General features: G+C 43.8%; 2 protein-coding genes across 3 annotated transcripts in view; one reads left to right on the top strand and one right to left on the bottom strand.

Annotated features, from left to right (window-relative positions):
* Mcmbp (minichromosome maintenance complex binding protein) overlaps window positions 1–23,674 on the top strand; it is a 43,989-nt gene extending 20,315 nt beyond the window's left edge. The window contains exons 6-16 of the mRNA NM_145955.3: window positions 4,025–4,169; window positions 5,565–5,716; window positions 7,351–7,451; window positions 10,155–10,333; window positions 10,910–11,033; window positions 12,950–13,067; window positions 15,471–15,636; window positions 16,487–16,620; window positions 17,708–17,872; window positions 20,708–20,796; window positions 21,545–23,674. Of these exons, the coding sequence (NP_666067.1) occupies window positions 4,025–4,169; window positions 5,565–5,716; window positions 7,351–7,451; window positions 10,155–10,333; window positions 10,910–11,033; window positions 12,950–13,067; window positions 15,471–15,636; window positions 16,487–16,620; window positions 17,708–17,872; window positions 20,708–20,796; window positions 21,545–21,671 (1,500 nt within the window). The 3' untranslated portion in view covers window positions 21,672–23,674. The remainder of the gene's footprint in view (window positions 1–4,024; window positions 4,170–5,564; window positions 5,717–7,350; window positions 7,452–10,154; window positions 10,334–10,909; window positions 11,034–12,949; window positions 13,068–15,470; window positions 15,637–16,486; window positions 16,621–17,707; window positions 17,873–20,707; window positions 20,797–21,544) is intronic.
* A 4-nt stretch (window positions 23,675–23,678) lies between these two features.
* Window positions 23,679–26,893, bottom strand: part of Inpp5f (inositol polyphosphate-5-phosphatase F) — an 85,256-nt gene continuing 82,041 nt past the window's right edge. For both annotated transcript variants that reach the window (NM_178641.5, NM_001346517.1), the window contains 2 exons: window positions 26,383–26,470; window positions 23,679–25,939 (listed from right to left, as the gene is read on the bottom strand). In NM_178641.5, coding sequence (NP_848756.2) covers window positions 24,790–25,939; window positions 26,383–26,470 — 1,238 coding nt within the window. In that variant the 3' untranslated portion in view covers window positions 23,679–24,789. The remainder of the gene's footprint in view (window positions 25,940–26,382; window positions 26,471–26,893) is intronic.

Here is a 26,893-nt window from a genome sequence, read left to right as displayed (position 1 = left end):
TTTGGAAGAGGGTTTCACATCCTTTTGAACTGGAGTTACAATGCTTATGTAGGTTCTGGGCACAGAACCTGGATCCTCTCTAAGAGCAGCCAATGTTCTTAACCACTGAGCCATCTCTCCAGCTCCAGTCGACTGAGCCTCTGAACACTTGTTTCAGTCAGTTACTTAAAACTTGAGTTTTGAGAGGTGGCGGGTTTGGTTTGGTTTTTTGGTGGTGGATGTGTTTTGAGTGAGGTCTGATAGAGCTCAGATAGCTTCAGGTCCTGATCCTCCTCCAGATGCTGGGATGACTCCCAGCCTGGCCAAACTTGGACCTTTAAGCCTTTTCCATCTCCTTTAGTGCGGTGGGTTCTCTGGCTTGCTTGCTTTCATCCTTAGTGATGCTGCTTTGTTTTTTCTGCCCTGATCTGTTGCCAGGAGTTTGTCAGGTGCCTTGTCTACTGACCTCTGCTTCCTTCCTTTTATTTTACTTTGTCTGGGTTTAGCTTTTCTACCTTTTCCTTTTTACAGAGCTGAGGTTTGAACCCAGCCCCCTTTGCATGCTAGGTAAGCACTCCTCCCCCTGGCCTGTTTTGGGTATGGTATTCCTGGTTTCTTGAGTAAGACACTCAGTTACTGATTTCAGATTTTCTCGTATTGGCAGTTAAAATAAATAATCCCACTCTAGCATTAGAGCAGCAAGCTCCCTCTCACCACTGCCCTGCTTTCTGTTCTTCCATGTGATCTCTTTGATCTCTGGTTGTTGCAGCACTGTTGTTTGATTGTCTCCCTCCCTCTCTTTGTGTTATTGGCATCATGTATTTCATTTGCATGTAAACTATATAGAGAACCTGTGCTATTTGTATTTATCTATTTGTTTATGTGTATGTTGTTGTTGTTGTTGTTGACTGAATGCATGCCTGTGCACCAAGGATATGTCTGAGGCCCTTGGAGGCCAGAGGAGAGTATCAGATGCCCTGGAACTGGAGTAGGAGTTTAAAACTGTTACTGCCCTCTCTCTCTGGGTGCCGGGGACAGAACCAAGGCCCTTTTGAAGCCAGTGCTCTTAACCACTGAGCCAGCTATCTTTCTAGCTCTATTTTAAACCAGTCAGTCAATTTATCTATCTGTTTGTTTGTTTCCTTTAAGATATATCTAAAAGAAGTCATTGGTTACCCTGGACCTGCTGTTGCAGGTGGTTGTTAGTCCCAGGAACGAGACTCTGGTCCTCTGGCTCTTGACGGCTGAGCTGTCACTCTGGCCCGTGTGCTTTGACTGTTGCTGTCTTCTCCAGAAACCGAGGGAGAGCCCACGTCATTTATACTTGTGAACACCTTCACTATCTCCAGCTCTCTATCTCTGCTCTTTGTGTTTATGTGAAATGATTTATTTCCCTTAGATGCCTCCTCCCCTTTTTTAAAAGAACAGGTCTCAGGGTGGTGAATTCCTTCATGAAAGTTCAACTGAAAGTCTTTTCAGCTTCCTTTTTGAATGACATTTTCACTAGCTGTAGAGTCTGTGATTGGCATACGTTCCTCTTTGCTCGTGTGGTAATGATACAGCGCCGTTGTCTCTGCCTCCAGTCTTCTTTGGTGAAAGGTGAGCTATCACTCTTACTCCTCTTATATAAGATGTCTTTTGTACTCTTCTTTATACCTCTAAAATATTCTTTCTCTTTTGCTTCCAGCCTTTTACTATGGTGTCCCTGGGTTTAGGAGTATCCCCTACCCTTTTCTTTTAAAATGTACTTTTCTTAATTGGGTTTTGTTGAACCTTCTAGTTGTGGATATTTTTCAGAAACAATTTTAATCATTTCTTTAAATATTTTTTTCTGTCCCAATCTCAGTATGTAAAACACAGACTGAACTGTGTGAGTGTGTGTGTGCCCCGCTGGGATTTGTTGTTTGTTAATGCAGGCTCTTGGGAGGCAAGCACGTTGACTGAGCTGTCTTCCCAGCCCTGTTTTGGAATGTCACACATAATTATAACACAAGTCGATCTTTTCTTTTGATAGCCTAAACTGTGCTCATTTTTGCTTTCCTGTTTCTTGCTTGTTTTTTTAATCCTGTTGCTAGAAGTTGGGCACAAGCCCTTCAAAGCCGGGCTGGGCAATTTCCTGCTTTGAGTTTCCCCTCCTTGTTTCCCCCTCATTTTGCTTTAGTTGAATGGTTAGTGCTGACCTGTGTTCAATTTCACTGAGTTTCTTTTCTCCATCCCTAATCTATTGACCCCCACCCCACCCACCCCCGTGTGTGTGATTGGGACTGGGGCAGGGTCAGAGAGAGAGTGTGGGGTTTTGTTGCTTCCCTTGTTTTCCATCTTTTATTTTCAGATCTAGTTGTCCATCTGGTTCTTTCAGTATTTCTCTTTCTCTGTGAGTACTGCTCAGCTCTTTCCTCATCCTCTTTCTGGTTTTGAGACAGTGTAGCCTAGCCTGGGCTGTGTTTGAGTTTGGCTTGAATTTCGATCATCCTACTTCCACCTCCAGAGTGCTGGGATTGCAGGCATATGCCACCACATCTGGTTTATGCTGCCAGGGATTAACTCGGGGCTTCCTGCATGCTAGGCAACTGAGCCACATCTCCAGCTCTGTCCTTTATTCTTGTGAGTCGCCCACTAATTCCAGAGTCTGTTATCTCCGGGTTTTGTTTTTTTTTTTTTTTTTTTTTTAAGTCTGATAATAGGTCAGTTTTTCTGTTTCTCCACTCGACTGTTTTATTAACTGCTGAAAAGCAACACTGGGGTAGAAAATGGAATTTCCTGTCTTCAGAAGGGTTAAATTTGGCTTTGGCAGTTGGTATGTTGGATCAGGTTGTTCTTATCAAGGAGTGGTTTGAAAATTTATCAATATTATATTTAATTACTCCTGTTCCCCAAGGAATGGCCCCTAAATAACAAATGGACTGTTTAGCTCTGAAATGCCTGGGATGTTCTTCCAGTCCACATGTGCTTATATGTGCAGTTCTCCGCTAGGCCAGTAGGAATGACAGAGTTTGAGTTGCTATCCTTTGTCTACCTCTGGCTCTTTCTTCTAGATATCCTCTTACAACTTGCAGCTTCCTCTGTAACCCTAAGCTATGTAGGCTTTGTTTCCTCCATGAACAAGAGATAGTCTATTCAGATTCGCTACAGTTTACAGGGTCCTCCTATAACCAAAAGGATGTGGGGTTTTTCCTTGGGTTATGTCTCCTTATTCAAGGATCATAACCTCGTCCTCCCTGTGCCTGTAGACATTGGCTTCGTCTGTGCTGTTTTGTTGAGGTGGGACATGGAATACAACCTCTTACTTTCATAGCTGTGATTTGAACAGGTATGGCCCCCATAGACTTGTGTGTTTGAATGCTTGGTCCATGGGAAGTGGCACAAGTAGGAAGTGTGGCCCTGTTGGGGTAGTGTGGCCTTGTTGGAAGAAGAATGTCACTGTTGGAGCAGGCTTTGGGGTCTGCCATGCTCAAGTTATGCCCAGTGTGGAATAGTCTTCTGCCTTTGGATTAAGATGTAGAACTCTCAGGTCCTCCTCTAATACCATGTCTGCCTGGTTACTGCCATGCTTCCTGCCTTGATGATAATGGACTGAACCCCCTAACTGTAAGCCAGCCCCAATTAAATGTTTGCCTTGTTGCTTTGGTCACAGTGTCTCTTCACAGCAATAAAACCCAAATTAAGACACTGACCAAAACTGGAAGTTTAGTCTTCTTTCAAAAATATTGTAAGAGCTAAAAAGACAACTCAGCCATTAAGACACTGGCTGCTGTTGCAGAGAACCTAGGTGTAGTCTCCAGTAGCCACATAGCTGCTCCAAGTGGTCTGCAGTTCCAGGTCGAGGGAATCTGACACTGTCTTCTGGCCTCCAAGGGTAATGCATGCATGTGGTACACAAACATATTTCTAAGAAAAATATTCATAAGCATAAAATTAAAATAAATCTTAAAAAAATATATCCTCTTAACTGAATTGTCAGATTGGTGCTATTTATACCCCTATAATTAGCCTAATTTAGGATGGTTTGGTTCAAGGTGATTTTCTTCTTAACCTTTCGTTTAACGCCTATGTCAATGCGAACCAAGCTCGAGTCAGTCCCTCGACCTCCTACACTCCCAGTAGGCACAAGAGGAGTTATGAAGATGACGAGGACATGGACCTACAGCCCAGTAAACAGAAGGAGCAGCATCCAGGCTCCCGGCAAGCAGGTAGTGTGCACGCTCGGCCTCCTCCTGACCTTAGGTTGTTCCTAGGCCTGTTCTGGATCTGGGACCTGACTGGATGGTGTTGCTCGGGTTGAAGCTCAGTGGTAGAACCTTGGCCTTGAGTATATGAGCCTCTGGTCTAACGCCAGCAACTGGGCGTTTCATAGTGAGTGCTTCTTGAAAGCTGCTCACATGGATGCGTTCAGTCTCAAGTGGTCGTCTGGAAAAAAAAGATGTATTTCTGTCTCCGTGATTGATGATTGCTGTCCTGACTCCTGAACAATGAGTAGCATATGTCACACCTTACCCTAAAGTGACCTGAAATGACCTGAAAATATCCTATCTTGCTTTCTTTTTGGAATCATGGTATTTCTGTTGAACTTTGCAAGGCTGGAAATAGCAAAGGAAAAAATGTAAAACTGCAAGATGAATTTGTAATTTCTTTCCTTGAGTACAGCTGGTTCTTTCACTTTGTTGCCCAGGCTGGCCACCTGCCTGTGCTTCCTGAGCGCTGGAATTAGAGGGGCCACCACCATGCCAGGCTCAGGTCCAGATTGATTGGATGTGATTTTCTCCAGTTTCCTCATCTGTTGCAAAGAGACGTTTCCTAGGTGAAGGTTGAGACTACACTTGTCTGTGGTGTAAGGACAACTCAAAGACTGTTGTTAGGGATTATGCTGTTTAGTAAATTAGTGGCTATAGGTTCTCCTCCAGTGACCATGATGTCACTAGCACTGGGTAGTTAGCTGTGTTTCCAGTACCAGGCATTGCCTTCCTCTTGTTGAGTGAGCCTTAAGTCCAATTAGAGAGTTCTTGGTTATTGCTAAGGTGTGTGTGCCACTACGGAATCTTTAGGCTTATTGTATTGTCCTGACCCTTGATTTGGTTCATACGTGTCATAGCTAGATAGGATGAAATTAGCTTTTAAAAGTACTTCCATGTGTTGGGCACCATGATTTAACATCTGAGCTCCTAATACTAAGTAAGGCAAGAGGATGACCTAAGGAAGGAATTCAATATTTTAGGTGTGTATCTATCTTTGTTCTGGTATAAGTCAAACAATATTATTAACTGGACATTGGCATTTTCAACCTTATAAACATGATTTATGTCAAACTTGAAAAGCTCTTTGGAATGTTCTTTTCTTTGGGCTTAGAAGTGACGGCATGCACTAAAAAAAAAAAAAGAAAGAGAAAAAAAAGCCAGGTGTGGTGGCGCACGCCTTCAATCCCAGCACTCAGGAGGCAGAGGCAGGAGGATTTCTGAGTTCGAGGCCATGGTCTACATCTACAGAGTGAGTTTCAGGATAGCCAGGGCTACACAGAGAAACCCTGTCGCTAAAAACTTAAAAAAAAAAAAAAAAAAAGAAGTGACTGCATGCAATACTGTTTAATCTAGGAGGCCTCGGGGGCCTTCACTGGTGCGGAGAGCCAAAACGCTTAGAAACTGAAGCTTCCTCTGGACAGCAGCTGAACACCTTGAACCTCTCTTCCCCGTTTGATCTGAACTTTCCTCTGCCAGGAGAAAAGGGTCCTGCCTGCCTTGTTAAGGTACAGCCTTTCCTAGCTCTATCCACAGATGTTACTGTCTCAGAAAGAAAGCATTAGAAAAGCCTCAGCATTTGCCCGCATTGTCTTTTGCCACAATAACAAATCATTCCAGATTTAGCTATTTACAACAAAATAAGTTATTTTACAGGCTTAGGCCATAAGTCTGACATGAGAACTGTATAAAATCAGGGTATCTGGAGGCTGTGCTGACTTCCAGAGGCTCTAGAAGAACGGTAAGGAGGACAGGAGATGGTTTGTTTGGTCTTTTGCCTCATTTAGCTTTAAGAGGCTGCCTGCATTCCTTGGCTTGTGGCTTCTTCATCTTGAAGACAGCAATACTGCATCTTTCTGACCATATTTTTTATAGTCACATTAGCATCAAAAAAGGCTCTGTCTTTGACACTGATCCCCACTTCGATCATTCAGGGGTATCACCACTTCAGGGTCCTTTTGCACACTTGCAAGTTCCTTTGCATTGTGAATAACATACTTGGCATTCCAGTGGTTGGGCTGTAACTATCTTTTAGGGCTCCTTATTTTGGTTACAACGTTCTTGAGGAATTGGCCAGTCTGGAGCTTAGTGTGGTGGCATATGCCTGAGATCCAAGTGCTCGGGATAGAGGCAGAAGGGTCGAGAGTTCAAACCTCTCCTGAGCCACATAGTGAGACCCTGTGTCTTAATCTGGGTTATTATTGCTTTGATGAAAAACCATGACCAAAAGCAAGTTGAGGTGGAAAGGGTTTATTTAGCTTACACTTTCATATTAGTTCATCATCAAAGGAAGTTGGGATAGGAACTTAAGTGGGGCAGGAACCTGGAGGCAAGAAGCTGATGCAGAGGGATGCTGCTTACTGCCTTGCTCCTCAAGGCTTGCTCAGTCTCCTTTGATAAGTCAAACCTAGGATCACCAGCCCAGGGATGGCCCTACCCACAATAGGCTGGGCCTTCCTACATCAATCACTAATTAAGAAAATGCTCTACAAACTTGCCTACAGCCCAGTCTTAAGGAGAAATTTTTTCACTTGTGGCTCCCTCTTGACTGATGATTCTGACTTGTCTCAAGTTGACATAAAACTAGAGCACACACCCTGTTTCACAGAGTCAGAGGGTAAAGGTCACATTCAGAAGTGGGACAACTTTTAAATTCATGTCTACTTCTTTTCTATGTCATTTCTAACTTCATGTTTTATTTCTGCTGTTTTATATTTCTTTTCAAAACCCAATTCTTGATTGTTTTTAAAATAAAATATTGAATGTGGCATCATATGCCCATAACCCCACCATTTTAGAGGCTGAGATAGGAAGATTAAGAATCCAAGGCTAGCCTGAGCTACAGTAGCGTGACTCTGGTGCAAGAAAAACAAGTTAAACTGATGTTAGTGACTTGTACCATCAGTTTTAGCACTTGGGAAGCAGAAGCTAGAGGAGTACTTTGAGTCCAAGGTCAATGTGTGCCACACAGGAAGTATCAGACCAGCCAGGTAGACCCTGTAGACACACTGGGCTCTGGTGTAGCAAGTCCCTGTGGGAGTGTGGTTGTTCACGTGCTTGCTGACTGAGTTGCCTGGCTAGCGAGGACGTGGTTGCTCTTGGTGTGCCATTCAGGGTTAACCTGGTTTTGTGTTCTCGTCAGGTCTACGAAGATTGGGATTGCTTCAAAGTCAATGATGTCCTTGAGTTATACGGTGTGCTCTCTGTGGATCCTGTCCTGAGCGTACTGAATAGTGAGGAAAGGTGAGTCTGTCGGCAGGCTACTTCTCGTTGGATTTAACTGTAGAACAGCGGCAGATCATTACAAAGAGCTTCCCTTCCTACTTCAGACTTAGCAGTTCCCGCCACCCGTGTCCCATGTGCTTGTCATTACGGCTGTTTGTGGAGAGCGGTGGCGCACATCATTCAAGATTGCTGTATTGTTTGAGACTCAGATTTTCCCAGACTTAACTAGTAGGGGCCACCATGAGCAAACTCAAGGTCCCTGAGCTGACCTCATGATTTTCAGTATTTATTTTCTGTCACATTAAGCCACTTGGACGTTGTATGTACCAGCTTATTATTGCCTAGTTTTTCATTTTTTTCTAGTGAGGGATTTTATTTAAGTCAAGAGTAAATACTAACTGATAATAGATTGGTTCATTTTTGGATCCTATTCTGTCCTCATACCTGAGGTCATCCACTCACAGGGAGAGTCGGCATGTGCCTCACGGCTGCAGAGCTTCCCATCACATATGCTGGGTCCTTTTGCTCCATGTGGAGGTAGCGTCTCATAGGGGGACGTGGGAAACAAATGCTCATCTCGTGGCTAGGCTATGAAAGACAAAGAAGAAAACCCCAGTCCACAAAGCTCATGAAGGCACTCCTTCAGTTCTCTCAAGAGCTCTATCCTCTCTGCTTCTTCAGAGTTGTATTACCTCACAGGACTTCTGCGATCCCATTTGTCAGGTCTCAATGCCTCCTACGGGGCCCTGCACAGAAAGTCTTTTCCTGAGCCCCTAAGTTCAAGAGTTTTCCCTCCTTGATTCATTTGGAGTTGAGTTTTGTGCAGGATAATAGATAAGGATCCTTCCTCCCTCCTCCCTCCCTCCCCCATATTAACATTTGAAACTGTATTTCTATATTTCCTTTAAGGAACTGTGAATTTCCTGTGCATGATGTACACACACATAATCTCAGCACTTCGAAGGTTGAGTCAGAAAGAACTGAGTTGTAGACCAGACTGGGCTACGAAATGGAGGAAGACATCACAAAAAAGACAAAGCCCTGAGTTCACACTCCTTCAGCACAAGCTCTCCTTCTCATTTCCCCCTCCTGTAGTTAAAGAGCCTCATCATTAGAAGCTCTGTGTGTGCCCAATGTCTTTGTTTTCTTTTTCCGTACATCAGGCTGGCCTTGAACTTGTGTCAGCCTCCTGCCTCTGCCTGCAGAGTGCTAGGATTGCAGGTTACACCAGCATCCAGTACTCTGTTGTTTTACAGTGAGGCTTTGCATTCAGTGCTACACTCCACTGTGGCCCCTTTTGATTCTGGTATTCGTTTCATGTAGGTTCATTTGTGGGGTTACATTTCACTGTATCCCTTCAGAAGCAGGACTATGCTATCCCACAAGTGCCCAAGAATGCCTTTGTGTGTTCCACAGTTCTTTTGGTCTCTCCCTGCTGGGAACCAGCTTCCTAGTCTCTGGCTGTCTGTCCCTCCTGTATTTATACATAGCTAACTAGCTACGTGTATATTCATCACCACCCTTCTTTTGCTTCAATAAGGGATAGTATAGTTGTATGTTTTTAGACTCTTTTTAATTACATAACAAGACATGATAACATAGACCTTGTTCTATCTTTCCTTTGGCCAAAGGGAAGGAAGGACTTTTTACAAGCACACCTACAGCAGACTTATTGGATACCACGTGACCATCGGCTTTCTACATAGCAAGAACTTAATCATTTTCATACTTAGAGGAGGCATAGGCAGGCAGACCTCTGTGAGTTCAAGGCCAGCCTGATTCTACATAGTGAACTCTAGGATAGTCAGGACTGTATGGTGAGACCCTGTCGGGGGTGGGGGAGGGGGGCAAGAAGAGGAGGAAAAAGAAGGAAAGGAAGGAAGAAAGAGAAGGAAGAAAGAGAAGGAAGAAAAAGAAAAAGGAAACAATAATAACACAAAAATGTTGGCAAAATATTTTCTTGTTTCAAGCCATGGCTAACCTGGAATTCACTGTGTAGACCAGTCTGGCTTCTGCCTCCCTAATGTTAGGATTTTAAAGGTGTGTGCCCCACAATCAATAGCTTTCCTTGTAAATTACTTGATTACTGAGGCCTTTTGGTTCAGAGGGGAAGGACACAGACTGGGGCAGATTTGGAATGGATTTGTGAACTTGTCTCATGAGATCTGACAGTTTGTATAGTGTGGTCTTTGTGCCTAGTAGAGTTGAAGACTTTACACATATTGGTCATTTGTTCAGTGACTCCAGAGCGAGTATCACGTTTGAGTTGATTAGCAAGCCTGAATGTTCACACTGTTCTAATCACTTGTTCACACTTTCGAGAGAGGTGGAATATCCCATCAGAATAAAATTTAGCAAAGACCATTAGCAAGATAAAAGTGAGTGGTCTCCACACTAAATAATAAAGACATGTGGACTTTGGAGAAAAAGATCCCAATGTTGTTAGGTGCTGAGAATGCAAGGAGCATCTGCTTTGAAGTGGTCTTGTGAATGACATCCTCTGTCATGTACCCGGCACTGTCCGTGGCAGTAAGTCAGACACCTCAGTCTTGGGCAGTAGAGTAACCCAGTGCACTGTGCGTTGACCTGGCAGATGTGAGTGATAAAGCCCTTTAGAGTGAGGGGCCAGGGCCTCCATTGGAGGATGGAGAATCCCTCAAGCAGGATTCTGAGTGTCTACAGAGTGCATGTTATTTTCACAACATGCCCCTCTCTCCCCAGGGATGCCTCTGCACTGCTGGACCCCATGGAGTGCACAGACATGGCTGAAGAGCAGAGAGTGCACAGCCCACCCGCTTCACTAGTGCCAAGAATTCATGTGATTTTAGCTCAGAAGTTGCAGCACATCAATCCGTTGTTACCCACTTGCCTTAACAAGGAGGAGAGCAGAAGCTGTCAGTGTAAGTGTGGGCCCTCACCTGCGCAGATGCAGTCCCTGCTCAGCAGAGGGTTTTCTAGTCATTCTGTGATGAGACCTAAACAACAATGAAGTGTGTAAGTTGTCTTTGTTCTCACATTTATATCACTGAGACAGGGTTTCTCTGTGTAGCCCTGGCTATCCTAGAACTCACTCTGTAGACCAGGCTGGCCTCAAACTCAGAAATCTGCCTGTCCCTGCCTCCCGAGTGCTGGGATTAAAGGTGTGCGCCACCACCGCCTGGCTATATCGCTTTTTAATTTTAAAAAAAAATCACATTTACTTGTGGGAAAGAGTACCTGCATGTGTCAGGGCACACATGTGCAGGTAAAAGAAGAACTTAGAAGAACTCACCTCTGCTGCTGCTGTGGGGCTTGGGGATCAAGCTTAGGTTATCACACTTGGTGGCAAGTGCCTTTCCCCTCGGAGCCATCTTGCCCCACCCTAATATTGGCATCATTTGTTGTCTCCAGAACTGTAGCGCTCCCTCCTGCTCTTGTATAAGATGCTAGTGCAGAGCTGGCCTGACACTCTCATTTGCCATTCCTTCCTTCTGCAGTTGTGTCCAATTTCATGTCTGAGTTGTCTCCAGTCAGAGCAGAGCTGCTTGGATTCCTCACTCACGCACTCTTGGGAGATAGTTTGGCTGCTGAATATCTTATATTGCATCTCATCTCTACAGTGTAAGTCTGCGCTCTTCCTGGGCGTGGGGTGTGGGATAAAGAGGGGAACAGCTGTGATGTCTGTAGATCGATCGGCTTGATCTTCAGGGACTTTTACAATGTTGCGCCCAGCACAGGTCCCTTTCTCCACTTCACTTAGCGTCACATAGAGCATTGTGTTTCCATCCTCCAGACAGAGCATGCCTGACAGTAAGATAAGCTGTTCTTTTTTCTGTACTCATTTTATGTTTTATTTTGTGGTAATGTAGATTAAACCCAGGATCTTGTGTATACTTTGAATGTATCTCTGAGTCTCATTCCTAGACCCCTGTTTGTTTGTTTACATGTATGTATGTGTGTATGATGTATGTATGTATGTATAATGTCTGTATGTATAATGTATGTATGTATGTATGTATGTATACTTCTCCAGACTCTGCTTATAAAAACAATGAAGTCTGTCTGTGTACATTTAATTTGTATATTGACTTTAATGCTTCAGCCCTTTTTTGGTTTGGTTTTTTATTTTATTTTATTTTATTTTTTTTTGAGACAGGGTTTCTTTGTTTAGCATTGGTTGTCATGTAGCTGTGTATACCAGGCTAACCTTGAATTCACAGAGCTCCTCCTGCCTCTGCCTCCTAAGACCTGGAATTGAAGGTGCACACCGCTACCACCAGCTAGTGCCTCAGCCTTTGTCTCCACCATATTGGGTTTTTGATTTGGTTTGGGGTTCAGTTTTTGTTGGTTTTTGTTTTGTTTGAGACAGGGTTTCACTGTATCCCTGGCTATCTTGGAGCTCACTCTGTAAACCAGGCTTTCCCTGAACTCAGAGATCCACCTGCCTCTGCCTCCTGAGTGCTGAGATTAAAGGTGTGCACCACTACTCCCTGTGGTTCTTTCTTTTAAAAGAAGGAACAGGAAGAAAACTGCCTGCTCTCACATGAAACAGTTTCTTCCCATTTAATACTTGAGCATATTCTTTGGTTTATGTCCATGTGTTGTGTTCAGTACTGTGGTCCAATCAGTTCTGGTTGAAGTCCACATCTTCCCTGCTTTTTACATTTAATATTTAGTTAACATATCATAATACTTTTTTTCTTTCTTTTTTGAGATAGTGTATCGCTATGTAGCCCTGGCCCGGAATGTTCTATGTAGACCAGACTGGCCTGGTACTCCATCGAGATCCTTCAGCTTCTGTTTCCTGGGTGCTGGGATTGAGGGCAATCCGTCATACTCAGCCTCCTTCATAAACTTTCTAATGACCAGGCGTTCTTATATTATAAATCAGGGCAATACTGTAACCATTTCCCAAAATGCTAGGGTTTTGCACTTTTTTTTTTTTTAAGTAAATGCTGTTACACTACGCATCTTTCCGTTATAATCTTCTTTCCCCTGGTGGCATCTAAGATAGTATGCAATTCTTGGGTTCCCATCAACGCTCTGTCGTTGCTTGACTTGACATCCCTGATGGAAAACCCTGGAATTCTGGGAGGTATGCAGTGCCTGAGCCATAGTCACACTGTTGCGGTCAGCCTGTAAGGCAGGAGCCACCAGCTTATATCACGCACATCTTGCCAGTGACGTCTGCAAATGCTATAAAGGGTCAAGCACTTCAGGTCTCAGCATTTTAGATAAGGTGCTCTACCCATACTGCCATTCTGATAGATAAAAATGTTCTTTAAAAAAAAGTTTATTTTTAGTTTATATGTGTGACTGTTTTGTCTGCATATCTGTGTGTGCAGTGCCTGTGGAAGCCAGAAAAGAGTATCTTCTCCCTAGAACTGAAGTTACAGGTGGTAGTGAGCTATTCTGTGGGTCTGGAAGAGCAGCCAAGTGCTCTAACTGCTGAGCCATCTCTCTCTGCTTCTGCAAACTTTGTAGTGATGGTGTCTCAGTGTCTTACCTTTGGTTTTGTGTTCTTTCCCTTCTCCCAGGTATACAAGAAGAGATGTACTTCCTCTAGGAAAATTTACAGTTAACCTGAGTGGTTGCCCGCAGAACAGTACCTTCACGGAACACCTCTACCGGATCATCCAACATCTTGTCCCAGCAGTAAGATAGCATTGTGAAAGCAATGAGCATGACAGACCCAGTTATTTTCCACTCACCTTGAGTACTAACTCTGTGTTCCTTGTGGGTCTCATTTACAAGGGACAAGACCTGTCAACTGACATCATTTAAAATGCACTCTTAACATTCACACTGATTGACCCAGCACAAATTTGTAAGTTCAAAAATTAATGCAATGGCAGTGACTCCCTTAGAATTACACTTCCAGTCTATGCCAGTTTGTTCCTTTGGATGCATATTACACCTGAGGTCTAAATAAGCTTTAAATTATATGAGTCCAATTCCTTCAGCTGAGGTAATGAAGTGGCCCATCTCCATGTCGCAGTGTTAGTTGCTATTTGGAAGCATCTGGAATGCACATTTGTGTTAGAATCTCAGGTACAGGGGACTTCTCTGATAAATAAAAATTTTGGCCACTTGGGACTTAAGAAAATGAAGCCAGATCTTCTAAACAGCCTGTTGCGTCTTTACTTCAAGCCCTGCGAGAGGCCTGAGGACTCTGAGCCACTTACTCATTGGGCTGGGCTTTCACTGATTTCTGACATTAGCTGAAGAAGACATGTTGGATAATTCATTAGGAAATGGTTGTAAAATGGACGGTGTTTTGCATTTTGCCAGGCTCTCGAGTGTCTAATAGGAGACCCCTGGGTTTTCATTTCTGCTTCTATATTTGCCCCTGCGGTTCTGTGTTTTTATCTGGTCGGTTTCTTAGATGGTGACTAACTGAGGTGTGTGATCTGAACGCCTGTCTGTAAAGCTCTGTCTTTAAACATGTCACTTTCATTCATAGACCCTGCAGTAGGATCTTGGCAGTTCCCTAGGCCCACATCTCCTGAAATAGCTTCTCTGTCCTCATGGAATTTTTTGTTTTTGAGGTACATCAAGAAAGTAATTGCTGGTGTGTGCTTTAAAAATTCTCGGCAGAACACTGAAACCCTGGAAATGGAATAGGAGGCACTGCCAGTGGACACGTGCCCATCTCTCCAGTAGGGTCTGAGACTTAATCTGGAGAGCAGAACTGGTGGCTGCCTGTGGGGGCATGTCCTCCTACATGGAGAACTGGAGTCAGTCAGGAGCAGCATGGGCCTGTAAGGGCTGCCAGCAGAGGCTGCTGCAGTTACATCTCCCAGACACAAGATGGCGCCAGAGACCATCTTTCTCAGCTGTGCAGCCAGGGTTACATCCTTACATGGGGAAGGGTAATTGGAGGAAGGGGCTTAGAGGGTCACTTCCTTATTTTGCGTTTCATTGACCATCTCCTCTCTCACCACCCTTAGTGCACTGGCACCAGCCCTTCTCAGTGCTCTTCTCTCGGATCAGAGACGCGGCTTTTACTGCTTGTTACATGGCCAAGTCAGGCTCAGCCCCAGCACATGGTCACTTTTGAAAAATGTATATGAGTGTTTGGCTTGCATGTCTGTCTGTGCCACATACACATGTCTGATGCCTGTGGCGTTAGGTCCCCTGGAACTGGACTTCTGGATGGTTGTGAGCCACCATATAAGTGCTGGGAGTAAAACCCGTGTCCTATGCAAGAACAAGTGTCCGTAACCACTGCCCTCCTTTCTAAGAGTATTTGAGCCAAAGTAGAAAAGTCTCTAAATTTCAGCTATATCTCTTCCTTCTTCTCTCACTGCATGCTTTTCTGAAGGCTGGAACATGCATGATTTCCATGCAACTAGAGCAGACAGAAGGAGTTGAGTGTGGTGGGGCTGGAGGCAAGGTTGTGGAAGGTCCCTGCTCTGAGTGGAAGTGTTGATAATGAGGTCTGCAGTGTCGTGCCATAGTCTAGTTTAATTTACAGAGCCTTTTCTCTTCAGCGACTAGAATTAGCAGTCTTTGTCTTTTACTAGCTCCTGTCTCTTAATGAAGTCTTCTGGCTAGCTGATGTTTGGCTATCTGCAGCTGTCTACCAGTTTGTATCTCTGGCTGGCCTTCCCTCTCCAGTGTGCACTAGGTTGGCTGAAACATGGGACATAAGCAGCTATGGGTGTGGCCTGGAGTTTGGCCACAGAGTTGAAAAGACCATTTGTCTCATTTCTTAGAAATGATACCATTCCATGTGAGACACAAGCGTTTTGTCTCTAAATACGTGTTGTGTGTGTGTGTGTGTGTGTATGTATCTGTGTGTGTGTGTGCGTGTGTGTGTGTATCTGTGTGTGTTGTGTATCTGTGTGTGTGTGTGTGTGTATCTGTGTGTGTGTGTGTGTGTGTGTGTGTGTATCTGTGTGTGTGTGTGTGTGTGTATCTGTGTGTGTATCTGTGTGTGTGTGTGTGTGTGTGTGTGTGTGTATCTGTGTGTGTGTGTATCTGTGTGTGTGTGTGTGTTGTGTGTGTGTATCTGTAAGAAGCCTGGATCTTTGCTTATTACAATTTCTGTCTCAGTCTTTTCGTCTACAGATGACAATAGAAAACATGAACCAGTTGAAGCTCATTCCCCACAAAGACTACACAGCCAACCGACTGGTCAGTGGCCTCCTTCAGCTGCCCAACAATACTTCCCTGGTCATTGACGAGACTCTTCTGGAGCAAGGGCAGTTGGACACGCCAGGTATGCACAGAGATGCTCGCTGTCTTCTTCTGGCTGTGCTCCGCTTAGCCAGATCTGGCAGTGGCTTCTAAGGCAAACTTAACATTTAACAAATATTTTAAAAATACGCATTTGACTAAAGCATGTGCCACAAACTGTACACCAGTTGTTTGTTGTGACCAACTGTTCTGTTGGCTGCCTATTAGCTCAAGAAAGGATAGAAAAGATTTAATGCAATAGTTTGTACATCCCATGGGAACTTTCTAAGCAGTTTTTATAGTTTCTGGAGGAAAAATAGATCGTATGCTTTAAACTAACTTCAGTTGTGAAACTTGTTAAAAAAAATAACAATAGCACGCTAGATCATGTCCACATGAAGAGAGGGCAGGTAACCCTGTAGCAAGCCACAGAAAGAGATGGAAAAACAATGAAGAGTGGGAACATGTAAGGCAAAGAGGAACATGAAAGTCTAGCAGAGGTGGTGGCACCCATTTGCAATTCTGTCACCTGGAAGTCAGAGGCAGGAGAACCAGGACTTCAAGGCCAGCTAGGCTTCATCAGATCCTGTCTCAGAAATGTGTAAATTGGGAAAATTCAACAACCTTACTTTCTAAAGAAATGGTTTTCCCATATTACTATAGCCATGACCTAGGAAGTAATGAACTTACCAGAGTCCACAATGGGTGAGTTTTGGCCCCCAGAAAGTTGCAGTTGGCCTAATACTGTCTGTGGAGTTCATTACATAGTTAACATTAGATTTACTGACATTCTCCTTAAGATTGCTGGCTCCTGTGTCTTTTATCTAAGCAGCAGAAAACACATGTCTTAAGTATATGTCACATCACTGCCAGTCATGGTCTTTCTCTTCCAGGTGTTCATAACGTAACTGCCCTGAGCAACCTGATAACCTGGCAGAAGGTGGATTACGACTTCAGCTATCACCAGATGGAGTTCCCATGCAATATCAATGTTCTCATCACATCTGAGGGAAGGTCACTACTTCCGGTATGATGGCTGAGGGTTAAGTGGAGGGAGGTTACACTGTAAAGGTTACTGCTGTCCCTTTGTCCTTTTTTATCGGTTATATTGTCTGTGTATGCAGGTGCACTTGTGCACATGTATGTCATGGCCAGGGGTCACCCTCGGGAACCATGTCGCCTGCATTGTGAGACAGGGTCTCTTACTGGCTTGAACTGGCCAAGAGTGAGTGTAGCTCAGTGGGAGAACATTTGCCTATCTTGTGTAGGGCCTTGGATTCCATCCATAGATTTCAAAAAGGAGACTGAAATTATTATTAACAAGGAAATCTGATATTTTCATTTTACCTCCATGTAAAGTAGTGTAACTGTCAAGAACCAGCAAATCCCAAGATAACCGAAGCAGGGCAGGGGCACCTCTCGTATCTCAGCAGAGTGTAGGAGATGCCTAGGATGGTGGTGCACACCTTTAATCCCAGCGCTCAGGAGGCAGAGGCAGGCGGATCTCAAGCTCAGTTCAGAACAGTGAGTTCCAGGACAGCCGGGTCTACACAGAGAAACCTCGTCTTTGAAAAGCAAGCAAACAAAAAGGAGTAGAACTGATTCCCCGTAATAATCCAAACTACTGTCCTTACTGCCTTTGTCCGTCTGTCCCTGTCCCTGTCCCCGCCCCAAGTTATATAGTGTTCGGTAAGTTAGCAAGAAATTGATTCCCTCTGGGCTTGTTGCATGCCTCTAATCCCAGGACTGTGAAAGCTGAGGCTGGCCAGTCTCAAGTTGGAGGCCATCATGAGTTATGCAGTAAATTTATTATTTGAATGTTTTCCTCTTTTCATTCATCGTTTGGGGTTTGGGCAGTGCACCAGCTGCTGTGTAAAGGCTGGAGGACAGCTTGTAGGAGTTGGTTCCGTCCATCTGTGTGGATCCTCAGAATTAAGCTCGGAATCACATTGCAATTGGTTTGTGTCTTAATCCAGACAGATTGAGCACACTAAGGTTTTAAAAATATCCCCCTCCTCAACTCGTGTTTCCTAATTCCCTTCCACGCTGAGAGCCGCCGCCTCTGAGGTAGGCAGCTGAAGGAACTTGGGGATCATGGATCTTCCTCTTTCCAGGCAGACTGCCAGATTCACCTGCAGCCCCAGCTGATACCACCCAACATGGAGGAGTACATGAACGGCCTGCTCTCAGCTGTGCTGCCGTCCGTGCTCAACAAGTTCCGGATCTACCTGACCTTGTTGAGATTCCTGGATTACAACCTATCAGACGACATAACCAAGGTACACCTAGTCAAGCAAGACTCCTGTTACCTTCTGGGGTTCATGCAACTTACTGCAGTTACTTGCTAGGCAGGGTTAGTGTTGGGCAACTCTAGTCTTCATTGTGCTCTTCTGTTTAAAAGAGATTTCATTTTTTGTGCTTTTTCTTAGCAGCCTCCTTTCTTTCTGCATTTCGGTTGTTTCTGTTTGGTTGGTTGAAGTATTTTCACACTGGGAGCCAGCCAGCCCCTTTATGTCAGTCAGCAAGTGCTCTTCCTCTCATCTCCAGCTCCTGCCGCAGCCTTGTGTTGTCCCTCACTTAGGCCTGACAGATGGGTTCACTACATTAACACAAACGAATCTGCTGCTTTCCAGGCTGTTCCACAGCCCCCCAGTCACACTAGGACTTATTTCACAGGTGCTAGCCAGTGTCACAGGACACTTAGTGTATCATCTTACTAATTATCACTTTGTGCTATTGTCTTTCAAACCAGAGGGGAAAGCTGAACAAGAAAATACAGTTTGTGTTGCCCTTCTGAGTTGTTTGTGGTTTTACTGTATAGCCTAGGCTGGCCGTAGACTTAGAAGAAATACATGGCTATAGGCAGACATCATGCATAGCTTTACACACTGGTCAGGATTTCCTTGTGCAGCTGCCTAAACCAAGGTTGTGTCTTCTGTGACAACTTCTTCAAGCTTTTTCTGTGACCATTCTTTTTTTTGTCCATTTGTTTTATGATGCTGGGTTTCAAACCCAGGGCCTTCACTGTGCTAAGCACCTACCACTGCTCTCTCTTCTGACCCCACTGATCCCACTGTGCAGATCAGGCTGGCCTCAAAGTCAGAGAGATCTGCTGCCTCTGCCTCCTTAGTGCTGGGATCAAAGCTCTTAGCTATTCCATCGTCTGTTCCCTTCGTGTTCCGCTCCCCCCCCCACCCCCCCACCCCCCCGTTCTGTCAGCAGTAGCTGTACTCCTTACAAACATGCCTCTAAAACCCAGAGGAGTTGTCAGTCCCGAGATCCTATTGTCTGTCCTACTGAGTTTGCGTGCTTCTTAATGTGTGCATTATTTTGGTCAAGTCTTTAGCACCCTGTTAAAGAAATTGTTAATCCCAATCCAGGTTTCTGCCTGGCCTTAATCATTTAGTTCCCAATAAAGCCTCACACAACCTTTATATTTACAATAAGCTTTAAATACCACAAGAGCTGGGTCGTTATCTACCCTCTATGCCATTAGAATCTACCTTCTATCGTTAACCCCTTGTTATTACTATGTTTCATCTGGGATGCTCTTAATTCCAATTGGCCAGCCCTCAGGGCCACATTTTCATGACTCACCTAACTCATGGCAACTTTACCTCCCTTCACCGTCTTCTCTCCCTCCTGGTTCTCCTCCCCGCCCCCCCAACCCCCACCGCAGGCCCAGGAGCCCTGAAACCTGCCTGTGCCTCTTCTGCCCAGCTACTGGCTGTAGACATCTTTATTCAGAAATAACTTGAGGGCAAGGTCACATAGAATCACTTGGGTCTATGTGCGTAGGGACTCTAGGGCAACCAGATCTTGAGGAACCAATATTAGTATTAGAATACAAACTGCGTCAATCCACTGCAGCAGCCTTCAAATTTTTAGGGGCCATTGTTTTTGGTTTTCTGTCTTTTTTTAGTTCCTTCCTGCTGCTTTCTCTCCCACTGGCCCTCATTACACTTACGTCAGTACATTTGATGGTGAGCTGCGGATCTTTGAAGCTGCGGTCATTTTCCCTTATTTTTCTTTCTGCTTCAGTCTAAAAAGCTTTTGTTCACCTATCTTGAAATTTGATTAATTTTTGTGCCTGCTCAAATTTTCTACAATTATTGCTGTTAATTGCCTTATTTTTTATTTATAGAATTTCCTGTTTGCTTCTTTTTCAACATTATTTCCTTATTGATGTTCTCTGCTCGGTGAGGCACTGTTCACATAGTCTTTAGTTCTTTATACAATAGTCACCCCTTTCCAAGAGTGATGCATGCTTGAGCCCCAGGAAGTGCTTTTAACTGGAGCTAGTACCTGGTCTCACGTACACTATGTAAGGGAAACATAATGGTGTATAGATAAGCTTAATGTATATAGCAAGCTATTCGTGGTAACAACAGAGGAACAGCGATAACAGGCTTCAAGTAAGATTAGGAAAGGCGGGCTGGTGAGATGGCTCAGTGGGTAAGAGCACCTGACTGCTCTCCGAAGGTCTGAAGTTCAAATCCCAGCAACCACATGGTGGCTCACAACCATCTGTAACAAGATCTGACCCCCTCTTCTGGAGTGTCTGAGGACAGCTACAGTGTACTTACATATAATAAATAAATAAATCTTTAAAAAAAAAAAAAAAAAAAAAAAAAAGATTAGGAAAGGCAGCCTTGCAGATCAGAGCAGCAGCGCAGGAACTCCAGCCCTGCCTAGAGGACATCACCTGAGGAGGATGGAGTGTGTAACAAGCTCAGATGTCACAGCCTCAATACTCTTACCAAGAGCCACTGTTTTCTTGTATAAATGGTACCCAAGATACTGGCAGTTTCCATGGTTTTGACAGAGCTGAGTGCAGCCATTGTACTTGCTGTATTGGGCCCAGGCAGGTCTGTAAGTTACCGTCCCCCCGCACCGTCGCCGCAGAGGGTGCTGGCTGCTAGGCTTGTTCGGCATCTCAACCGGGCCAAGCTGAATGTAGAATGTTTTCCGTGTTGCATTTTGTAATGGGCCTTAAGTTTTGTTTTTTCTACCATTATTTTTACCTCAATCAAGGATCATGTTTCCTTTCCTCTAAAAAGTAAGGGAATTGTTTTGAAGGGACACTTTTACAAGTGTGTTGCTCTGTGACACAGGCGGTTGAAGATGATTTTGTGGAAATGCGTAAAGATGACCCTCAGAGCATCACGGCTGATGACCTCCACCAGCTGCTTGTGGTGGCTCGGTAAGTGCGCTGATCCAGGTCACCTCAGCTGCCGGCTGTGTGCATTTGATCTGCTCAGCAGTGTCTGAGGCAGAATTCTAAAAACAAAGGAACTTCTCCTTCCAAAGACATCGAGAATTGAACAGATGGACAAAGCTTTTGTCTGAAGATTGTAGTTCAGATCCTGCTTAAAATTTGGGTATGTGTAGCCGCGGCCACAAGGAATCCCAGTGCAGACACGCTGGCCTAGTCATGCTGGCCTAGTCAGACACGCTGGCCTAGTCAGACACGCTGGCCTAGTCATGCTGGCCTAGTCAGACACGCTGGCCAGCACTGAGCTCAGTGAAGGAGAGAGAGTGGTTGGAGAAGATTCCTGATGTCAGGCTTAGACCACCATAAAGGCACAGACATGAAAGTTAAATGAAAAGACCCACCCAGTGTGAGTGCTTGTTGAGGGTTACTCAGTAGAACCTTAGCGGTAGACCAGCCTTGCTCTCTAAGCTTGTCAGAGCCAGCCTCCCTCTAATTCTAGCTCTTCAGGGACTTCTTTGTGAGGTCACACTTGGCCTTTATGTGGACCAAGCATTTACTCTGATAGCCTCCTGATAGCTTTCAAAGCTTTCCTTGTTTTTTTGGTTTGTTTTTTTCCAAGATGGCAGTGAGGTAGGGCAGTGAGAAAGAGAGAAGGGGGTGGACACAGAGAAGAGGAAAAGAAGAGAGTGAGTTTTCCTAGTTCCTTCCTAACACTAGGTAACTTACTTTAAACCAGATTCCTGTCTCTGAGCGTCGGTCAGACAACACTCTCCAGAGAGCGCTGGCTCAGAGCAAAGCAGCTGGAGCTCTCCAGGAAGGCCCGGCTTCAGCAGCAGAAGAGTGTGAATGGGAACGAGCTTTAGAGCGCCGAGCGTGCAGGGAACGGCAAGCTACGGCCTCTGTGCGTGCAGTCCACAGTCCTTTACACCACATTGTTTTATAGGGAATTTGTATCCAAAAACACAGTGACTTTTCCTGAAATCAAGTCTGGTGACACCTAAAGTTTATATGATTCTCTGTAAGGGTTTTTACCTTACTGGTTTTATGGAGTTTTGGAGTTTGTTTTATAATTAGTTATGATGTACAAAAATGTATTTGATATTAAAGGTTTAATAATGATAATGTTGCTGATCACACCATTTTCTTAGCCACAGCTACATCTTAGGCCAGACTATGAAGTGCCAGCTTCCTCTGCAGAGTTATTTGAAGAGCTGTGTTAATTCAGAACAGGTCTGAGCGACAAGTTCGAGATATGACTTCTGTAGTGTCATTTTCTACACAGCTGCCACAGACGCAGTTTCCCACGTCCCAGCTGTACCAGCCGGCAGAACTGGCCTTTCCCAGAACAGGTGGCGGTTCCTGGCTTTCAGATTTCATAGACTGGTAATACCTTTCTGAGGTAGGGGTGCCAATTGATTTTGCCAAGTCATTTGAAAGAAAAAAAGAACAAAACACACTGTGATCACTATTTTGTTTTCATAAAGGACATTCTCAGAACACGAGCATCTTTTAATGGAATAAATGCAGCTTTGTGAAGACCACCACATTGTCCTTAACTTTTCTCATCTCCTGCATCTGTCATCTGCAACTGACATATTATGGGATTGAGGGGAACACTGCCCCATGGACCCTGGTCCAGACATGAAAAAAATGCTACTTAAACAGTCAAGTTTTCGGGGTGGGGAACCATCTTTTTTTTTTTTTTTTTTTTTTTTTTTTTTGGTGCTGCTTATCAAACCCTGGCTTCTCATACATGCTAGAGAAGTGTAGTCTCCCTGGAGCTACATCCCCGGGCTGTGCAGGGTGGGATGTTTTTCATTTTCCTCATTATTTAACTGACTTGATGAATGTACTGCATTTTGAGCTTTTAATATAAGTAACACCATTTACTAGTGCAGTAAAGGTCCATCCAGTTACAGGTAGGTTTTCCTCTGACCAATTCATTTTGATATGTGTATTTTCAAATGAACAAAAATGTTAGTAGTTATAATTTGCAAGTTAATGTAGTATAATGGCGATTGTAACAAGAACCTTCAGAAAAGTTAGAACCTTGCTGTTAATCTCATCTGCTGTGTGTGAAGATCAATCAGTGGTCCCTTAGATTCTTCCCTGCTAACCAAGGAAACAGGGTCGGCCTTGATAAATCAAGGGAGTTGCCTGATGAAAGGAAGTACAAACTACTAGTTGTTCAGCATTCTTTTCCTAACTGCAAATCTATTTTTATAAGTTAATGTAAATAATGTTCATACTAGAATTCTAACTGGTTTTCATTTTTATAACGGGTAGACAGATCTTCCTTAAACTTTTGAAAATAAAATGTTCACATAGATTTTTGAAAATGCATTTTCTTTGTCCTAGAACAAATTTTTTAGTTTTATCTTGTCAAACTGTACCAATGTAAACCGTAATTTACCAAAGAGAAGTCATAATTTTGCATGGTCTTACAGAAAAGTTCCCGTAAATAACCCTGTCCAGTAAATAAAACTTCCAAATTGCCAGGACCATGGGCCATTTTTCATGAATTAGAAATACAGGAGAGCACCTCCTCAAGCTGAACTGGAAGAGACGGGCTCTGCAGCTTTCTCAGCCACACACATGTTCACTTCTGTAGCTCTGCAGCTTTCTCAGCCACCGTCTCCCCCTCGCCCTCACACACATGTTCACATCTGTAGCTGGGTCTGGATCAGATTGTAACCCTGACCAGGCAGCTAGGTCTCTTTGGAAATAACCATTGCTTTAACTTCTGTTGTCACATCTCTTCATGGGTCATTTCTTTGGAAACCCAAACATGCATTATCTTCCCATCTGGCCTGGCTTAATACTTAACTACTCTGAAGACCCTAAAGAAAAAAAAAAAAAAAAAAAAGGCTACAGCATTCAGTTTTTAATGTCTGGGATTTAAAATACAGTTTTCATTTTTAAAATTGAAAGTTCAAAACAAGTGTTTGGTTAAAGCAAACTTACCATTTATGAATTCTTTGAAGACAACTCTTACTATTAAATGCTATACAAGAAATTCTCATACGCTGATGTTTTGAATTACAGTGGTTCTTTTAATAGTCACAAGACTTGACACTGCTAATAAATAACAAAATCGGAATGCTTGTCAGAGTTTTAACAGACATAATGTTAAACTGAGAGTCAGTTAACCAGAGTAAGGCTCTAAAGGATGCCAGAGACATTGATACCTGCTAGAATATGCCTACAGCTTTCTCACTCTGGGTTACAGAAGAGGTTCTTGGTGGTTAGTTACTGAATAAAACCAGTTTAACCTGGACTTTGATGTTTTCCATAGTTCTAGAACCTACAAGAGATGCTAAATGTCCCCCTTGAAAGAGTTCAAACGACTTTTCTAGAGATCTCTAGAGTCAATAAACATGATCTTATATTCCTGCAGCAAGTTATTTTATGACGGGCAAGCCCATACTTAAGAATTTGAGAGAGAGAGAAAAAAAAATGTATATACGGGAGAGAGTGGGGTCAAAGGAAAAATACAGTTTTACCATTGTTAATTCTCAACTTCAGAGAATGGTTAAGCCACGAGACTACTTTTTTAATTTAGATACTAATGCACACTAGTATCACTAAAATCTAAATGCATAATTTCCTTTATGAAGCAGTATTGAGGAATGAACTGACAGAGCAAAAAAATGCTACCACCATAAACAGATGTCCACACCACACCTGCTTGAGAGTGTCTCCCCCTCTAGACACGAGCTTGGTTTCTTTCCTGCTCCTTCCCAAGTGAGATGCACAGACCATTCTAGTGTTTGCTACTCTGGTCCATATTCCAGGATGACTGCCTGTAGTCTTAGCTTACATATCTGGAAATTTGCTAAGGTTCAGACTCCTTGTAAAACAATTGCCAATAAACATAATTAGAATTTGAAATCCCTAGATTCAGTACAGGTTAAAATAGCCTGAAAGGTGAAAACTTCATTTTGAATTTTTAAATAAAAGACAAAGGAATGTGACTAAAATCTAAATCTGAATTATTCGTGTCTGGCATTGTGTAAACATATTTTTAAGTTCATTTTGTTGAATTTCGTTAACCGCTTCGGGTTCTGCTGGACTCTTCTGAACTTTGGCAACCGCCAAGTTTATCCCATGAGTTAGCCCAGCTTGGGTAATATTAGCGACTTGGACCATGGAGCTGCGGATCTTTGCAAAGGGAGAGACTGCCCTGCTGCTGCTGCTCTCTGAAGAGGGAGTTACGCAGAGCCCTGCCTCAAGTTCCAGAAGGCTGGACCCGGAGCTGGGCGTCTTCTGAGATAGCACTGAATGTACTGGTTCAACTGATAAGAATGGTGGGCCTGCCACAGAACAAGAGACGTTTAACTGAGAGGGTCGAGGAGGCGTCTGTCCCATTGGTTCTGACTGGGTTTCTTCATTAGACACACGGTTAGTCTTGTGACTTCCCTCCTCACTCTTCTGAGCTACAGACCTGATCTCTGACAGGTCATTCATTTTGTTCTGTGCATCCTGCACAAATCTCTGGCAGTAAACATCCATGGGCTTTGTGAAGCCAGTCCGTGTGTGTATGCTGTCAGCAGAAGGGCTTTTCTTCAGGGGAGACTCCAGGCCTTTCCCAAGTTCACTTCCAGGACCAGCAGCAGCTTCTGAGGGGGCATGAGTGCTGACGTCGATACTGCTGGCAGACTGAGACCGACTGCCTAATCGAGGTGCTGACACAATAATCCCACAGCTTGGGAGAATGTAATCTATTGGCCCTACGCTCTCTAAAGAATTGGCTAGCTGCTTGTCTTCCTCCGACTTAGAATTTGTAAGGAATTCATCAGAGTGGTACGAGTCGTTATCTGAAGAAATGTCCCCATCAGACTCCCCCTGGACCTTATTACCCATCACTCCTGGGTTTTCCATGGTCTCAAGACTACTATCTGACTTCCAAAGATTGACTTTTAAGTTTGGTTTTAGAAAGTTAACTTTCATTTCAGGCTTTGTAAAGTTTCCTAATTTTCGTAGGTTGCCGATGTTCACATTGGATTTGGTCTGCTTTACTTTTTGATTTAGAGATGAAAATTTGCTCATTAAAAAGCTTTTCCCCTGGGCAAGAGAGCCTTGGTTTTGAGATCTGATACCAATGATGTCTTCATGAGGCTTACTGCTTTTCCTGTAAGTTAGAAAAGAAAAAAAATTAATTCCTCGTGGAATCCAAAATACTGGAAGTACGGGGTACTGCTTGCTAACTTATAAATCCAAATAACAAGTCAACACTAAAACTCTACTATCCAAAAGATGTTGGATGGTAGATATGTTTTCAGTTAGGAATATAACTGAAACTTTCTAGCAGCTACAAAAAAAAAAATGGACCTAAAAAGTTTTACTTACATATAAAATACTGTACCTCAACAGATATATAAAAATATCTGTATCTTGGTTTTTTTTCCCTTTGCATGAGGTCTGCACAGTGGTCAGTGTGTAGTCATGTGGTTACAGCATACCTGAGCTGGGACTGGTCACGTTTCAAAGGCCAGAGCCTCAGGTGGCATGAGGCTGCCGTCCTAAGTGCAGGACTAATGCATGTTGAACGCTATCTTCACTCTTGATACTGACCTCTCAAGTTTCTTCTCAATGATAGGAACGTCCAGTCCCATGGCTTGCTTGGTGATCTGCAGCATCTCTGCGATGCACTGAAGAGTGTCTGGAACCCAAACACAGGTCTTACCGGTCGCCCCAAACACTAGCACACAGCCTGAAGTGAATTTGTGGCCACAGACTTAAATACTAGTTTACTGCCTACAGTAACTTACAGAAAACTGCTAACTTGCTCACTGTCCTCCACATGTTCTAGATGATGACTTTTTTTAAAAGTTTGTTTTATCTGGCTCTGCCTTCTCACACCTAATGCTAAAAACAGAGGCCATGTACTTCCTTTGCCATTACACAAGACAAAAGTGAATAAGCCTGCAGTTGTGCCTCACTTGTGATTCCAGGGTGAAGCTAGAGCAGAAAATGAATTGTGCATATCATACACTCAAATCACAACACCATCAAGCAGAGAAAGCGTTCTTAGCTATTTTTACTTGATGCTAACTGAGCCATATAAAATGGCCCCATGCTCCAG

The sequence above is a fragment of the Mus musculus genome, chromosome 7 (assembly GCF_000001635.26).
Source record: "Mus musculus strain C57BL/6J chromosome 7, GRCm38.p6 C57BL/6J".
Lineage (NCBI taxonomy): Eukaryota > Metazoa > Chordata > Mammalia > Rodentia > Muridae > Mus > Mus musculus.
This window is presented reverse-complemented; position numbering and strand designations above follow the sequence as displayed.